Source organism: Crotalus tigris, unplaced genomic scaffold (assembly GCF_016545835.1).
Source record: "Crotalus tigris isolate CLP2741 ecotype Arizona unplaced genomic scaffold, ASM1654583v1 scf7180000017771.5222438, whole genome shotgun sequence".
Taxonomy (NCBI): Eukaryota; Metazoa; Chordata; class Lepidosauria; order Squamata; family Viperidae; genus Crotalus; species Crotalus tigris.
The window spans coordinates 3,693,806-3,709,814 of NW_024096622.1; the positions used below are offsets into that span (position 1 = coordinate 3,693,806).

At 36.4% G+C, this 16,009-nt stretch overlaps 1 protein-coding gene across 1 annotated transcript; it reads left to right on the top strand.

The window, feature by feature from the left end:
• Positions 1-64: 64 nt before the first annotated feature.
• Positions 65-7,826, top strand: SRP9 (signal recognition particle 9). Its single transcript, XM_039341712.1, has 3 exons — positions 65-225; positions 1,094-1,162; positions 6,775-7,826. Exons 1-3 carry the CDS (start codon positions 154-156, stop codon positions 6,892-6,894), a joined length of 261 nt encoding a protein of 86 aa, XP_039197646.1. The 5' UTR covers positions 65-153; the 3' UTR covers positions 6,895-7,826.
• The last annotated feature ends 8,183 nt before the right edge of the window (positions 7,827-16,009 follow it).

A 16,009-nucleotide genomic window follows, 5' to 3' on the forward strand; every position in this document is an offset into this window, starting at 1 on the left:
CGTTTGAATAACAAGCCTCCCTATTGGTAATCATTCTGAGGTTACCCAATAGGAGAACTCCTTGCTTGAATGTGGGCCGTCTGAAAGCGCCATCTTACTTTTTGTTAGAGTGCTGAGCTGTACGTTCCCGGTCTGAGCGAACGGGACGCAGCTATGCCGCTTTATCAGACCTGGGAGGAGTTCACTCGCGCAGCGGAGAAACTGTATCTGTCCGATCCTATGAAGGTACTTGGGCAGTGGAGGTTGTTTGAGGCGTGGAGGGTCGGTGAAGGAGAGGTCGGCGGGAATTCGCTCAGAAGTTGAGTAGAGGGAAGAGGGGTTGGTAGGTGTTGGGAGTCTCTGGACTTGCATGGTTTGGGGGTATTTGTTGCCAACTTAGTATGAGCCACTAGTCCAGTTTTCCAACTCTAGTGATGCCGAAGTAGTAATAATTGCTGGCTTTTCTGAAGTTGGCAACTATAGAAAAGCTTTAATCTCGCTCAGAATGGGAAGGTTGGACTAGATGACCTCCAAGGTCCCTTCCAACATTATTATTATTATTATTATTATTATTATTATTATTATTATTATTAATTATTAAAGTTTTGATTTTTTTGCGGTGTATTGAATTTGTGACAGTTGAGCTTATCGCATATCTATGCATCTCTCTTTATCATGTTTCCTCGCTGGAGTAAATTTGGAAGTAACTCTTCTGATAGTGTTACAGTAAATAGTAAATATGTTTCAGTGGTAGGAAGTCTTCCAAACTTCTAGTGTTTTTAGTATTTGAATATCAATATTTCACTATTGGATTAAGATTCTTTTGTAGCGATTGTTGTAGTGAGTTGTTCAAAACCTAGACAATCAGCTCCTGTATGCTTATGCAGCAATATATAAAGGAGATCCATTTATTGGTTTTGTTCATTTCAAGTGTGCCTTGGTTGGGAGTACTCATCTAATGAAAAAGGGCTAAAGGTTGAAATGCTGTGTGTAACTGGCACTAACGCAGGTTTGCAAATAGCCATGTTTTTTCACCTTTAAAATTAACTTGTGAAAGTGTATCTGTATTGATGCTATTTTATTTTTCTATAAAATGATTTTTGTGTCATTTCAGGTCCGAGTCGTACTCAAGTACCGACATTGTGATGGGAATCTGTGTATTAAAGTAACAGATGATGTTGTTGTAAGTAAAACTTCAGTGATACGATTTACAATTTTAAATTCTCAGAGTCCAAACCAAATTTTCAATATTGTTTTAGGAGAAAAACTGGTTAATGTATCAACTGATTTGCTGAATACTTCTCAGAGAAGCAGTTGTGTAAACCTAGAGGTATTCAAATGATTTTTATAATATACGTTGTTTTTAGAGTTAGTGCTTTAGCATTTTAAAAGCAGTACCTCAGAATAAATGTGAATTTTAGAATCCTAATGCCCAAAGTTATGTATAGTGAGCAGCCATACAAATCTTTTAAATAAATAACCATATAAATTTAAAACAGCATTTACCTTCTGTTTCACACAAAATCAAAGGCTCTGCCTTAGGCCCAGTATTCAATAGCTTCATAAATGATTTAGATAAGGGGATAGATTTGCAGACAGCACCAAGCTGGCAGGAATGGCAACACCCCAAAAGATAGGGTCAAAATCCAGATGGATCTTCACAGACTTAAATACTGGGCCCTATCTAACAAAATGAAATTCAGTGGTGAGAAAAGTAAGGTTCTACATTTAGGCAAGAAAAACCAAATGCCAAGAATCAAATAGGTGGTATCTGGCTCAATAGTACAGTAGTAACTGTGAAAGGGATCTTGGAATCCTAGAGGACAGTTACTTAAATATGAACCAGCAGTGCGTTTCAGTCAATAAAAAGACTAACACAGTCCTAGGCTGCATTAACAGAAGGATAGAATCAAGATCACACGAAGTGTTAGTACTGCTTTATAATGCCTTGGTAAGGCCACACTTGGAATACTGCATCCAGTTTTGGTTGTCATTATATAAAAAAAATGTTGAAATTCTAGAAAGAGTCCAGAGAAAGATGGAAACAAAGATGAATTAGGAGATTGGAGTCCAAAACATATGAAGAACAGTTGCGGGAATTGAGTATGTCCTTAATAAAAAGAAGGACTAGGAGTGACATGATAGCAGTATCCCAGTATCTGAGGGGCTACCACAAAGAAGGGGATCAATCTATTCTTCAAAGCATCTGAAGACAGAACAAGAAGCAATGGGTGGAAATTAATCAAGGAAAGAGCCAAACTAGAAATAAGGAGAAATTTCCTGACAGAACAGTCAGTGGGATGACTTGCCTTCAAAAGTTATAAGTGCTCCATCGCTGGATATTTTCAAAAAGAGATTGGATACCCAGTTGTCTGAAATGGTATAAGATCTCCTGCTTGAGCAATGGGTTGGATTAGAAGACCTTCAAGGTCCCTTCCAGTTCTGTTATTCTGTTATTTATTAGGGAAGTGTGATCCTTGCATATATTTCATATATCTTTTTAAACTGCTGAGAACATTAATGTTTTAGACATCCTGGTTAGAGATAGCTGATTCTGCTTAAACTTTGCACTAAAGAATAATTTTAATTATTTCAAAGATCCATACTATCCTTTATGATCTTCCAATAGTGAGTAACCAGCTGCCTAGGATGTGAAAGTGGTTTATTTTGTCCCAATTGTCAGTGAAAAGTTTGAGCCCCCAAGATTAAGTAATACTATTAAATTATAAGGTCTGTACAATTTCAAAGCAGCAGTGAATATTCCCAAGTACAGAGTGAATATGTTTTGAAAGGCAGTTGAACACAGGGAAGCATATTCAGATAGTGCTTGGTAAAAAAAGTATCATGAAGTTGATAGTTAAACCCCTTTTAAGTATATGCAAAATCAACTTAAGAGTGGTATAAAACAAAAAACTCTTCCCTCCAAAATCTTTATTTTTTAAAAAATGTTGGGTATTTAGATCCAGATGAAGCTGTCTGCTCTAAATAGAAATTGTTAAACAGAAATATTTATAATATATATTTGCTATTCAGTTATTTCAGCTATAATCTTTACATTATTCTAGCGTGTAATTTGTATGCATATTTGTAAGCATATTTATTAAATGGTTCAAAAATTATGAGAGAGTTTACCTTTGATTTAATTATACATGTTGATTATTGCGTTACACATATAACACAAAGTGCTGATCTAGATCAACCAGCAGGATTCATATTAATGTTATTAATAATCTGACACAGTTGGAGGTGGAACATGGCTGAATTTGGAAAAGCTACCCAGAGTCATACCTGGTTAATGCTGACTTAGGCGCCACTAAAAAATCCCAAGACAATAGATAGAATATTGAAATAATATCCTGGTAGAAAGTAAGATCAGACTAGATTAATATTGTTGCAAAGCAAACTACATGAAAGTGCCTATTTAGTCACTGGGAGTCCACCTTTCCTCAAACATGTCCTTACTTTAAAAAAATAATAATAATCTGCTTCTGAGCAATTGCACTTCCTTTTTATATATTTTGTCTTCATAATCACTGCTTCTCCTTTATTAGGTCTTTCAGGCCATAACAGTTTAATTTACATTGTAAACTTATATTTTAGCAGTTGTTTTATGTCCTCATGATATGAGAGTAAAGAGCAAGATTTGTGTTTTAGACTTTTAAAAACATTTTGATTATGTGCCATCAAGACAATGTTATCTCTGAGTGATCACATAGATAGACCTCTCCTTTAATCTAATTCCAGCCTGGCGCTTCAGGTCTCCCAAAAGTACACCTATTGCTGTAGTAATCAAGTCCACTCACCTTGCTGTTGGTTATCTTCTTATTTTCTCTTTTTTTCTTATGGACATCTGAACAGAGCACAGTCTGCTTAATGTATCCATAATATGATTATTTGAACCAGGTCATTTGTGCCTTGAGTGAAAACTATGATCATTCCAAGATTTTCATAGCCACCTTTCCAAGTTCTATAGTGAAAGCTGATCCTTTTATTGTTCATCATCGATTCTGAAAGGCAGAAGCTATCCACCACATCACTGTCTTCTTTATCAATTCTAAGGCTGATTGCTTTATCATTTGTTTGGTCTTTATGTTTAATTTTAGGCCCTTTTTTCACTCTGCTCATTGACTTCCATTACTAGAACTTCCAGATCATTTGCACTTACATCTATCACACTAATATCAGCATAGTGCAGATTATTGATATTTCTTCCTACAATTTTAAATGCTCCTCTTCTTCCAGTCCAGCCTCACCCAATATATTTTGCACATGTAGGTTGAATAAATAGAGAGTATATAGCCTTATCTTATTCCTTTGCAAACCTAAAATAAGTCTTTTTGATTATGTTTTGTATAGACTGGCTTTCCTTCCTGTGTCATATAAAGTATGTATGGGCTTTGTGTGAAGAAGTTGAGATGTTTTGGGATTCCCATTTTCCTAAGGACATTCCATAACATGACACGGTTGACATAATTGAAGGTCTTTCTATAATCAATGAAGCATATATTGATTTATTTTTGGTGTTGTTTGACTTTTTCAGTTAACCAGGGTGCATCAACAATGATGTCTATTCTTCCTTTCTATTGTTCTTTTCTAAAACCAGCTTCATCATCCCACATTTCCATGTAGGGCTGTAGCTTGCAGAGAAAGTTATTTTGCTAACATGCGTATTGTATGATAATTTGCACATTCTGTTAAAGTCTTCTTTGACTGTGGTATATAGACTAAGCTCCAATATATTGACCAGTATGTCAGTTTCCAGATTTGCTGGTATAGTTGAGTTGTCTTCTGTTGCTTCTCATATTTCTGTAGGCATTCCATCAATACCTGTAGCCTTTTCACTTAGTAATGACCATTGTGCTCATCTAATTTCATTTGGTTGTATTAGCACAGTGATGGTGAGCCTTTTAGAAACCGAGTGCCCAAACTGTAACCCAAAACCCACTTATGTATTGTCGGGTGCCGGGTGGGTGTGGCCATTAGCTGGATGTGGCCCATTGGCCGAGTGTGGCCCATTGGGTGGGCGTGGCTGCGGTGGTAACAGCAGACTGGGTGGGACTAAAAAGTTCAATCAATCAATTCCAACTTTGCAAGATCTTTTTTTTTCCCGCAAGAAGTTGAAATTGACTGATTGATTGAACCTTTTTTTTTTTTTGCACATGGTGGCAGAGGCCTAAAGCGAAAAGGTTTTATAAAACCCAGCTGAAGGCCTAGGACTGGGGCAACGGCGTGCATGCCCACAGAGTGGGCTTTGAGTGCCACCTCTGGCACCTATGCCATAGGTTCGCCACCACTGTACTAGCAATTCATATGAACAAGGAGTATCTTCTTAAGTCCTTTAGTTGTGTGAAATATGTACAGAATTTCAGTACTGTATACAGTAGTCCCCAAATTGATAGTCGTTACTTGGGCCTGGCAATTAGAGTTCTAAATTGTGTTGGTCAGAAAGTGGGTCACCATGTGAACTGAACCAATTCACCTTTTTCATGGTGGTAGTTAAGAAAATTGTGCAGCCATTAAGCAAATGCTGCAATTATTTATTGTTTACTATGGAACAGTTTTTTGCTGGAAACGGGAAGTAAATACTGGTTTTCAGCAAGACCATTGTAAATCGTAACCATATGTCCACTGGGCGCTGCAAGCGGCTGTAAATGTGGGCTGCTTGCTGAATGCTCAAAATGCGATCATGTGGGAAGGGGAGATGATGTTGGAACTTTGAAACTGTGTCATAAGAAGCTTTGGGGGGGGGGTGTTCCATTAGAACTTCAAATGGTCGGTAAGTGACCAGTTGTAAATCAAGGAGTTCCTGTATTTCTTCTATATAAATTTGACTTCTTTGAATCTGTTACTATCCATCCATTGATACCCTTGAGCATATCAGCTTGAGATTGGAATCTCCTGAGTTTGAGGTTCTTTTGGAAGACCTTTCTTTATCCCATTACTGCTTAAATCTTTAGTATCTTTATAGATGTCATTGTAACATGGTTTCTTGTTGTTTTTTTTAAAAAAATAGTTCTCTGAAATTGTTAAATATGTTCTTGAGATCTTTTGATATTCTTGGCTTTAACTTCACTTCTTGACAATATCTGTCATCTATTGTGATATCCGTTTTGATTTTTTCTGTTTCTTGGTGATTTCCTTTCAAATTTTCAAACTTATTTATTTTATTTTATTTATCATATTTAACACCCACCCATCTCTGTCACAGAGGGAGCTGGGCAGTGTACAATAAAATTTAATTTCACAGTTCCTCTGGTTGTCAATGAGGTTCAGAGTTTTAAAATGATTCCGGATGTTCTTAAAAATGGTGGGTATATTTTTAAAATCACAATATAGAAAGTGGTTGGCTTTATTCATCTGACATGTTGAATGCAATCGAACCTGAGAGCTTATCACACAGCATTGGATCATCAATCACTTCTTATTGTTTATCCAGATGGTTTTTATTTTTGACAAAATACAGGAGTGCTTGTATCATTGCTTTTTCCAGCATAGTGTTGAATGATGCCCTTGCTAAATTGTTCTTGTACCTCCAGCATCTTCCTACGTTGTTGCCCAAAAAGGTGCTTCTTTTTGGGGGAGCAGGTGAAAGATCTTAATGCCATGGGTGACTCTGCTGGGAACATATAGTATTGACATAATCCTGGCATTTTTTTATGTATCCTTCCCAGAAACATTCCCCCACTGCCACAATGAAACAGCATAGCAGGTGTGTGTGTGTGTGTGTGTGTCTTTAAAATTATGTTCAGCTAAATCCTGATTAGTCTTTTCCCTATGCTTTTTTTTTTCTTTCAGTGTCTACTCTATAGGACAGATCAGGCTCAAGATGTAAAGAAAATTGAGAAATTCCACAGTCAATTAATGCGACTGATGGTAGCCAAAGAATCCCGCAGTGTTGCTATGGAAACAGACTGAATATCTGGAAATAAAATGAATGTTCCAGTCACGTATCACAGGAGGAATGTATCTGTTGGATTTGGGCATATTTTGGAATGGACACACGATGGCATCAAGTGGACTATTAAAATTTAAACAGTTTTATAAGGAATTTGGGGGCTCCACTTCAGAGTGGCTAGTAGACTATATGCTTTCATTGAAAGCTTCTATTTATTTTTCTTTCAATTTGAGTAAGGAAATATATATGTTCTTTCCTGGAATTTGTAAATGTTAAAATATACTCAGTCATATATTTATGACTTCCTTTCTTAAATCTTTAGGACATTGCTTAAAAATGGAAGGGGTTCTCTGATGGGTTGAAGAATGCTGTTATATAGAAAGGGGTTGTGGAATTTTATGTTCTATTAAATTAGTGTATAATCTTTATATATTGATGTATTATTTAGTTGGCAAATAACATTGATAAAATGTTCTACTGGAAAAACAAGGACGCTTGTGAATCAATTCATGTGTCTAGACTTAACAATTCAGAACTGATTCTTGCTTCATAATCATATACACTGAAAAACATTTTCTGTTTGTTAACAGGTAATGCTAAAAACAGATATTTCTGCATTGTATTTAAGATTGCTGGCAAAGACACCTTAGGTGAGATGGGCAGCATACAAGTTTGATAAATAATTCAAACTAGCTTTGATTTTGAATGATAGAAAGAACTAGAGATGTGCAGAACATTTGATCTTGAACTGCTCCAGATGTAAAATTTCAGGAGTCCTCTTGCTTCTAGTACAAAACTGAAACACTTCTGCAATGCTTGAAACACCTGTTTCACACTTGAATGAGACACTTTGCAAAATATCACGTTAAAATGGTTTGAAACCAAATGTTTTACTTGTAGAAGGCACCAAAGCGTATGAATAAAATTGTGTGTAGAACTTTTAAATAACTTACTGAAACCAGCGTTCAAGTGTCTTATAATTTCTTTTCATGTGAAGTTCTCACTATCAAATGCTAAATTAAGTGGTGGTCTACATATGGGACTATGTAGTATTAAATACAGCTAATGAGAAAAAAGCCTCCCAATCACAAAGTATAAAATGGTATGCATAGCTTGCCAATAATAAAATTCATCTTAAATGGTTTTTCTGAAACAAGGAAATGTTCGCTAAGAAAATAATGTTCAAATATTTTATTACAGAGTTGTCACCTTCACTGGGGAATTGCAATGATCAGAGACGTGCAAAGCTTATTATTCCAGGGATGAAATGTTTTACAAAATGTGGAAATTTTTAAACTCTGAATTATACCAATCCAGCTGAATTTGTGGTCCATTTCTCTTGAGGTAGACCATTCTGAAAAACCATGAACCACTTTTCAGTTCCTGACATACAAATCTGCGAGTGTTGTATACTTTCATTTTCAGGATATGGAATGCTTGCTTTTTGCAAGTTCCTTGTGCAAGAATTTTCAGCTGAGATGGGATCTATGAATGTGCAAATATCCAATTTAAAGGCTAACTAACATAAGTCATAGCTATCAAGAATGCAGATTATCTTATACACTCTCTTTTCCTGCATATAAGGATAACTCTCTGCATTGTGGTAGATGAAGACAAGAAATAAGGCAGATGAAAATGAGAGAGAGAGCTTGAGGGTATTGTTTGGATCTTCATCTTGTTTTCATCTATCCCAATATTTTATGTCTCTGTGGCTTCCAATTGCAAACAAAACCTGCAACACAAGTGCAGCAGCAACATCTTCCTATTCAGGTTCCCAGAAACTGATGCTGAGTGAATTGCTGCTTTGAATATACAGTAGGAAGATATATAGAGACATCAGAACTAATATCAAATGTTTCTCATAACTTTATACAATTTGTTTAATTACTTCAAATTTAATTATAAGGGGCAGGGCTTAGTTTATTATGCAAAGATTGATTAAATTGTTATAAGAAATTAGTTCTTAGTTTAATCCCTAAGATATAGTAAGCTCTGCTTGATTGATACTATCAATTTTGTAATTTCAGAACGTGGCATATACGTGATCTGTGGTGTTTTCTTTAACTAAAATATGCTGTTATAATCTTGTGAAGAAATATAATCTAGAAAAACATTCTTCATACTTGAACTAATAAACTGCCCTTTAGACATTAAATTCAAATTGGGAAATGACAGGAATATACTAGTTTCAATTACCTTTCCAATTGAGAAAAAAAAAATTCCATAGCTTCACAGCGGTCAAAGTATTTTTTAACTAGTCTGTTTTAGAGTTTAGGCACTGCACTAATTTAAACACCTTACAGTAAGCGGAACCTGCACTATGTAATGCTTCTAATCAGGGTACTACCTATGCTATCTCGCAGGACACTCCATTCACCTTTATTTCCTCCTTTGCCCATCAGTCTGTATTCTGTGCCTACTGAGCATATGTAAGAAATCCTGGAGCGTTCTCGAGAGTAATGTTTCTCAACCTTAGCAACTTTAAGACAAGTGGACTTCAACTCCCAGAATTCCCCTGCCAGAAACACTGCTCTAGACTAGAGTGTTCATCATAAGAAAAATTGCTTCCCAGCAGGGAATTTCCAGGACTGGTTTCCATGCAGACACACATACTATGCTGAAGCCTTGATCCTTTTTATGGATTTTGGCACCAAAAAAGGACCACTTCTGCTGAAATTCAATGTATCTAGAAAGCAACAAATTTAAATGTTGAGAAGGAATAGTTCTTTTGAATACTCCAGACCACCATGTAGTCAGTTTATTGGTTGATGAATACTCATTTCATGTGATTACTTCTGCTAACAAAATACGATTTTGGGGAAAAAAATCTATTCAAAAAAGCAGAGATACTGCTGTAGAAATAGGTTTATGAGAATGCTAATATATCTAGTTTTCTTCCTTACTGAAGTAATGCTAAGTCACAATTCTGGAACACATCTCACATTCAGACATTTCTCCTCGTCCTTTTTGACCCCAATCTGGCATAGTATAAAGTAGATTATTCATAGTTTTCCAATGTAATTTATAGGCCAAATTTGGAGTATTGGTGACATGTAAATATGCTTCTTTACTTTTTCTTATATCTGCACAAGGTAATGACTTGGGGCCCAGCGCTGAATGAGAATTTATAAGATTTAGCAAAACAAACACAAGATCAATTTTAGATCTCTTCTTTTGCCTCTTCCAGTTCTTCCAGGCCTCTTTTTTTCCATCTTTTCATCAAAGCTGCCCCAAGATATTTGGCTGCCTGCGGTGAAGGATAAAATGGTACTATTTTTCCACTTTACGTACTGATGTGAACTGGGCAGTCGTTCGGACAGTTCGGACCGCTGCAGTTCAGTCAGTCTCTTCAACCTCAGAGAGCTTGGGAGAAAGGGGGAGAAGACTTTGGCTGCCGTCTACAACGCGGACCGAAGCAGGAGTTTCCAGGCTTCTTTAGATTTAACCTTCCGTTCCCCGTTTTCACTGCGCCGGGCATGGGTTGGAAGTGCTGATGGGAGGGTCTGACCTGTTTTTGGAACAGAGCTCTTAGTTTGTAATGAAAATTTAAGCCTTCTATATATTGTGCATTCTGTCTCTTCTGTGTTGATTCCTTCCTCACTGACAACATTCACACCGCTCGCCAACAGTCTAAGCAGCCGCAGGGGAATCTTTTCGATCGTGGAAATCAGCTTCATATCTTGCTCAGGCAAGGGGAGGGGGCGGGGGAAAAACTTCGGCATATGAGTGGGATAGCCTATTTCCCGCTAGCGTTTCTTAATGCAGTACTATAATCGGGAGAAAATGAAGCGTGGCGTAGGTGTCTGAGCCGTGTCGTTCCCTTTAACAATCTGAAAAGATTGTCATTTTCTTCTCGGTACGTGTTCCTGCATTTACACGATTTTGTGTTTTTAAGTTTATGCTCTTGAATCCCACAACCTGTGCAAGCAAGTACTGTATTGTATGCAACTTGTAAAGCAACCGCAGGAGAACTTAAAGGTTGAAAAGCCGCAGCCTCGTTCTTTACGATCATTGAGATTTAAGATTTGCTTAAGAAATCTCAGGAAAGTTTCACGATGTGGGGATTCAGGGTGTTGAGACGAGTACTTTATTAAACACAAAACAACAAGATGTAGGCCCCAGTGGCAATTTTAAAAGCTTTAGACTGTCGGTGAGGATCTCAAGTTGGAAATAGATAAGTAGCCAACATCAGCTAAGCAACCCGAACCTCTATTTTATTAATTAGGTCACTACAGTTCCTATTAAGGCTGTTATTTTTGATGTTCAGTTTTAACCCTGCCACCCCCAAATTCAGTGGTTTTGAGAAATCTCCCTATTTGAGGAAGCATAGGAAAAGAGAGGGAGGGAGAAAACTGGAATGGAAAGGATGTGCAAGAATATTCCTATTTCTCCACAGATTGAAAGGAGAAGTAAAATGTTGCCTTCATAGCCTGTGAAATACTGCCCTTTTTCAAGATGTATTCTTGATACCTGACAACAGCAATTCCACCACAGAAAAATGTCAAAAAGAGACCCTTACTTAAAACTGTATGATTGCAGCTGGCAAAAACTTTGCTTTTTTTTTTTTTTAACTTGGACTCAAACAAGAAAATGGGTTTTGAGTTTACTTCCCATGTTTCTTGATATAACCAGACTTGGATGACAGCATCTTATTCCAAAGACAACTTGATTCAGACAATCAAATCCTGAGAACAGAGAATGGAACAGATCAGCCTGGACTACAACCTTCATTAGAGATCTTTATTTTCTGGGACCTGCTAAAGCTCTGATGGCAGCTCAGGACAATTTTTAGCAGTTTTGCTTTTGTGTATTTTCACTAAGACTTTTCAGTTGAGCTTTTGCACTTCTTTGTTCTTGGACTCTGCTGATGGCAACCTAGCTTTTCTTCTCCATGAGTTTCTGAACCTACTGTCTGAAAATGACTTGACATGAGATAGGAGTTACATCAGTTTAAGTACTGAGAGATTCAGAGACTCTGAATCTCATTGAAGAACTGTAGTCATTACTTTTCAACCTAACTTGCCTTGTAAGATTGTTTCAAAAATGAAATAGGAAGTGTGGACCTACTCGCAGGGGTGTCAAATTGCCGGTCTGTGGGCCGGTTGCATCATATGGAGGCCGCACCCATCCCAGGTCTGGCAATGCAAAAAAAGTCACGACACGTCACGTGATGCGGCGAGTTTGACATCCATGGCCTACTGTTTTTAGTTGTTCACAAGAGGGCAGAGATCAGGCAGCAATGACAAGTAAGGGTTGTCAAAGCTTGTGAATCCAGGTGACAATAGAGCTTTAGCAGTTCCCAAAAAATAAAGATGTCTGTCTGATGAAGGTTGTAGTCCAAACTGATCTGTTCCATTCTCTGTTCCCAGGTTTTGATTATCTGAATCAAGTTATCTCTGAAATAAGATGCAGGTGTTCAGTTTCCATAGAAACAGACAACAGTCCCTTGTCTGCAACTGTAAGACATTTAGACAAAGTGAAAGGAAATATTTAGTATCATTTTTTGGCTGCTTTTTGGGATCTTATATACGTTATTGAATAATTTATTCTGTTGCAAAAATGGTTTATATCATGTGCAATAGCTATTCTCTCACAATATAAATATTAAACAATTCAATAATTATGAAGATATAAAGATGCAATTTTGAAAAGTTATTCTACCTTTATTATTTTTATAAATAATTCAACGTGGTGAACATACCTAATACTCCTACTTCTTCCTATTTTCCTGACAACCTTTTGAGGTGAGTTTGGCTGAGAAAGAGCGACTGGCCCAAGGTCACCCAGTTGGCTTTCATGTCTAAGGTAGGACTAGAACTCAGAGACTCCTGGTTTCTAGTCTGGTACGTTAATCACTAGACCAAACTGGCTCTGAACACTTATACAGCTAAAAAGCTAAAATCATATATATGGCTAAATTATTTACACAAGGACATACACTCTTAACCTTACAAACTGCCCCGAAATTTTGATGAAAATCTGTGTCACACTTTCTGCCTCAAATGCTACTGTGAGGACAATGTAAGAGGCCAAGTTAAATCCATTTTTATGTATAACATTCAGGGAACTGATAGGGTACATTCAGAGACCATAATAGAATATGTAAATAGCATTGAGTTTGGTTGAAATTAATCCTGTTTTTCCTGTTGCACACGTCTTAAATTACTGAGCTGTAGAGTATTTTGTTCTTGGATTCAGCTGATGGCAATGGCAGCCTAGCTTTTCTCCTCCATATATTTCTGAACCTACTGTCTGAAGATGACTTTCTCGATCTTGGCAACTTTAAGATGCCTGGACTTCAACTCTCAGAATTCCAACCAGGCATCTTAAACGTATCAAAGTTGAGAAACACTAACAAAGTAAAATAATTAAATAATTGTGGTTTTTCTCACATTTCTTTCTGCCTCAAATGCTACTATGATGATATCAGTTATGCTAATGGAGTATAACAATTATTTTGATACCATCACACTAACCAATTACAACACAGTGATCACACCCTGTTGAATTGTGAGCACAGACAGTAGAAGATCTCATTGATACCTCAGCTTAAACTGTTCACTGCGGAGACATTCTCTGAATATCAGTGAGATTCTAAAAACGAAGGTACTATACACAAAGACAATCCATACTGAGGGAAACAGAAACAGATAACCCAGGACTTAAAAAGAATATATAGAACATCTAAATTAGTGACTGTGATTTGTCTCTTAGTATTCATTTGCAAAAAGGAGCAGAAAACGGGGGTACATACACAGGTTTATGTATGTGTGAATGTGTGCATGTATGCATCTTTAAAGAGAAAGAATCTGTTCTCCATTCTTGTTCTGGATTACTTAAGGAATTTGTCATTTTATATTTTTTCTGTTTACATTTTGTTTCTTCTTAAATCTCTTGTAATATAGTATGGTTGCCTGTGTTTTTTCAGCTACAGTTAGTCCTCGACTTACTACCACAATTGAGTCCAAAATTTCTGTTGTTAAGTGAGACAATTAAGTGAATTTTGACCCATTTTGCAACCTTTCTTGTGACAGTTGTTAAGTAAATCACTGCAGTTAATAAGTTAGTAACCCAGTTGTTAAGTGAATCTGGCTTCTCCATTGACTTTGTTTGTCAGAAGGTCACAAAAGATGATCACATGATATTGGCACATAGCAATGGTCATAAAAATGAACCAGTTGCCAAGCATCTGATTTTTGATTATATGATCATGGGGAAGCTGCAAAGGTCATAACTTTGAAAAACGGTCATAACTCACATTTTTCAATGCCATTGTAATTTTGAACAGTCACTAACCAAACTGTTGTAAGTTGAGAACTATCTATATTCAATTACTTAGGTGCATGTCTTTGCCCAGCGATGATCTTAATATAAAGTAATGCATTTTGCACATTTTATATCCAAGCTGAGAATATCATACTGGATCCCTTTGTGTTTTATACTATTTTATCAATATAAGCTTTTATTACTAGCATGTTGTAATCTAACATTTGGTTATAGCTCAGTTCATTGTGCTTTGCTGCTAGAATATTTATTGTTTTCTTATTTATTTCCACTAACACAACTTTCCCCAACAAACAAACTTTTGAATGGGTTGGGTCATAAATCTCAGTATCCCAAACTTCTGTCTGCCTTTGCAGATTATTCCAAAGGTACTTTTTCAAAAGGCAACCTGACATCCTTTGTTTTTTCCTTGAAGATGGTTCACTTCTCATCCAAGAAGCAGTTCAGTTCTGAACTGAAGAAGCTTCTTAGATGAGAAGTGAAACATCTTCAAACAAAGAAAGTCCAGTTGCCTATTGAAAAAGCACCTTTGGGACAAGCATGACCTGGATGACTGAGAATCTCCACAGCCATTGCAGATTATGATTATTGTAGTCAGATCCTCAAGAATGTCAGGTAAGGAAGATTTTGTGTTACTATTGCATCCATTTCTCTGAACACAGATTAACGAAACCAACTTGTATATGAATATAGAAAGCATAAATCAACTTTACAGACGATAGCATATAAATCAATACTCAAAAAAACTGACATCTTCTTTTGCTACTTATATCCTTTTCTTTCTCAATATGCTTTAATAACTTGTGGATAATAAGATTCAGGGTTTAATGATTTTGTGGCCTAATTGAGGAAGTTTTCCAATGTATATTTTCTCAACATGAAGTACACAATTCTTGGGATTTATTGTGTTATATTTTGTGTTTTTTCCACTGTAGGACTCCAGTTAAAATTTAATCTGAATATTACTATTAACAGAGAAGCAGGTCTTCAAAATCCCATGTTGATTACTCCTAAATTACTGTAGTTGTGATAATAACATTTGGATGCAGGTATAATAGAGTATTTGCTCTTATAGCATGATAATTGTTTTTAATGAGTTCATAGATGTATAGTAGATTGTGACACTTTTATATACAATTTTTTGTTGCAGGGGATGTGATTAAATATTTCTTAACCAGAAAAATTGATTTATTTTGCAATATTTCTAGTACATCCCATTTATAATTGAATCTGAGTGGGATGTAACAAAGGAAAAGCAAACAACATTTTAAGTATGCAAAATTAAAATAATAACCACAATCCATCTCCAAGTCAACAGTAAACATCACAGGTGCCCATGAAACTAAAATAACTAAACTAATGGGCTGAATGCTCACTGAAGATTGGTTTGGGCTGCTCACAAAAAGCCAGCAAGATTAGGGCCAACCATGCCTATAGAAGGAAATTATTCCAGTAAGTGTGAAAGTCTGTAATAACTTTTTAGAGGAGCCTTTTAGGACATGTTCACTCTTAATACCATGCCCTTTTCTCTTTTCTCTTAATCTATTATTGTCCAATGGTTAATGTATCTACTTTAATATATAGTACATGCATCAGTGTTTCATGCATATATACAGAAGGAGCTTTGATCATCTGCTGTGACCCCAACCTTGCCATTTTTTTTGTACGCACATACCTACAGGGGCCACTGATTCAAAGTGGGAAAATATAGATACCTTCTATGGCCACTGGTAAAGGGGCTGGAAAGGATTACACAAGCAATGGTTTGCATATTTTTTCTGTGTGACTTGGTATTCTTTTCTACTGAATGGAATGCTGGAAACAAATGAAGGAAAAGTCCTCACTATTCTG

Bases quoted from the DNA above. Each gene is read 5' to 3' on its own strand.
- SRP9 (XM_039341712.1), top strand. From the start codon at position 154: ATGCCGCTTTATCAGACCTGGGAGGAGTTCACTCGCGCAGCGGAGAAA. The intron at 226-1,093 runs GTACTTGGGCAG...GTGTCATTTCAG, and splicing joins ATCTGTCCGATCCTATGAAG to GTCCGAGTCGTACTCAAGTA. The intron at 1,163-6,774 runs GTAAGTAAAACT...TTTTTCTTTCAG, and splicing joins AAGTAACAGATGATGTTGTT to TGTCTACTCTATAGGACAGA.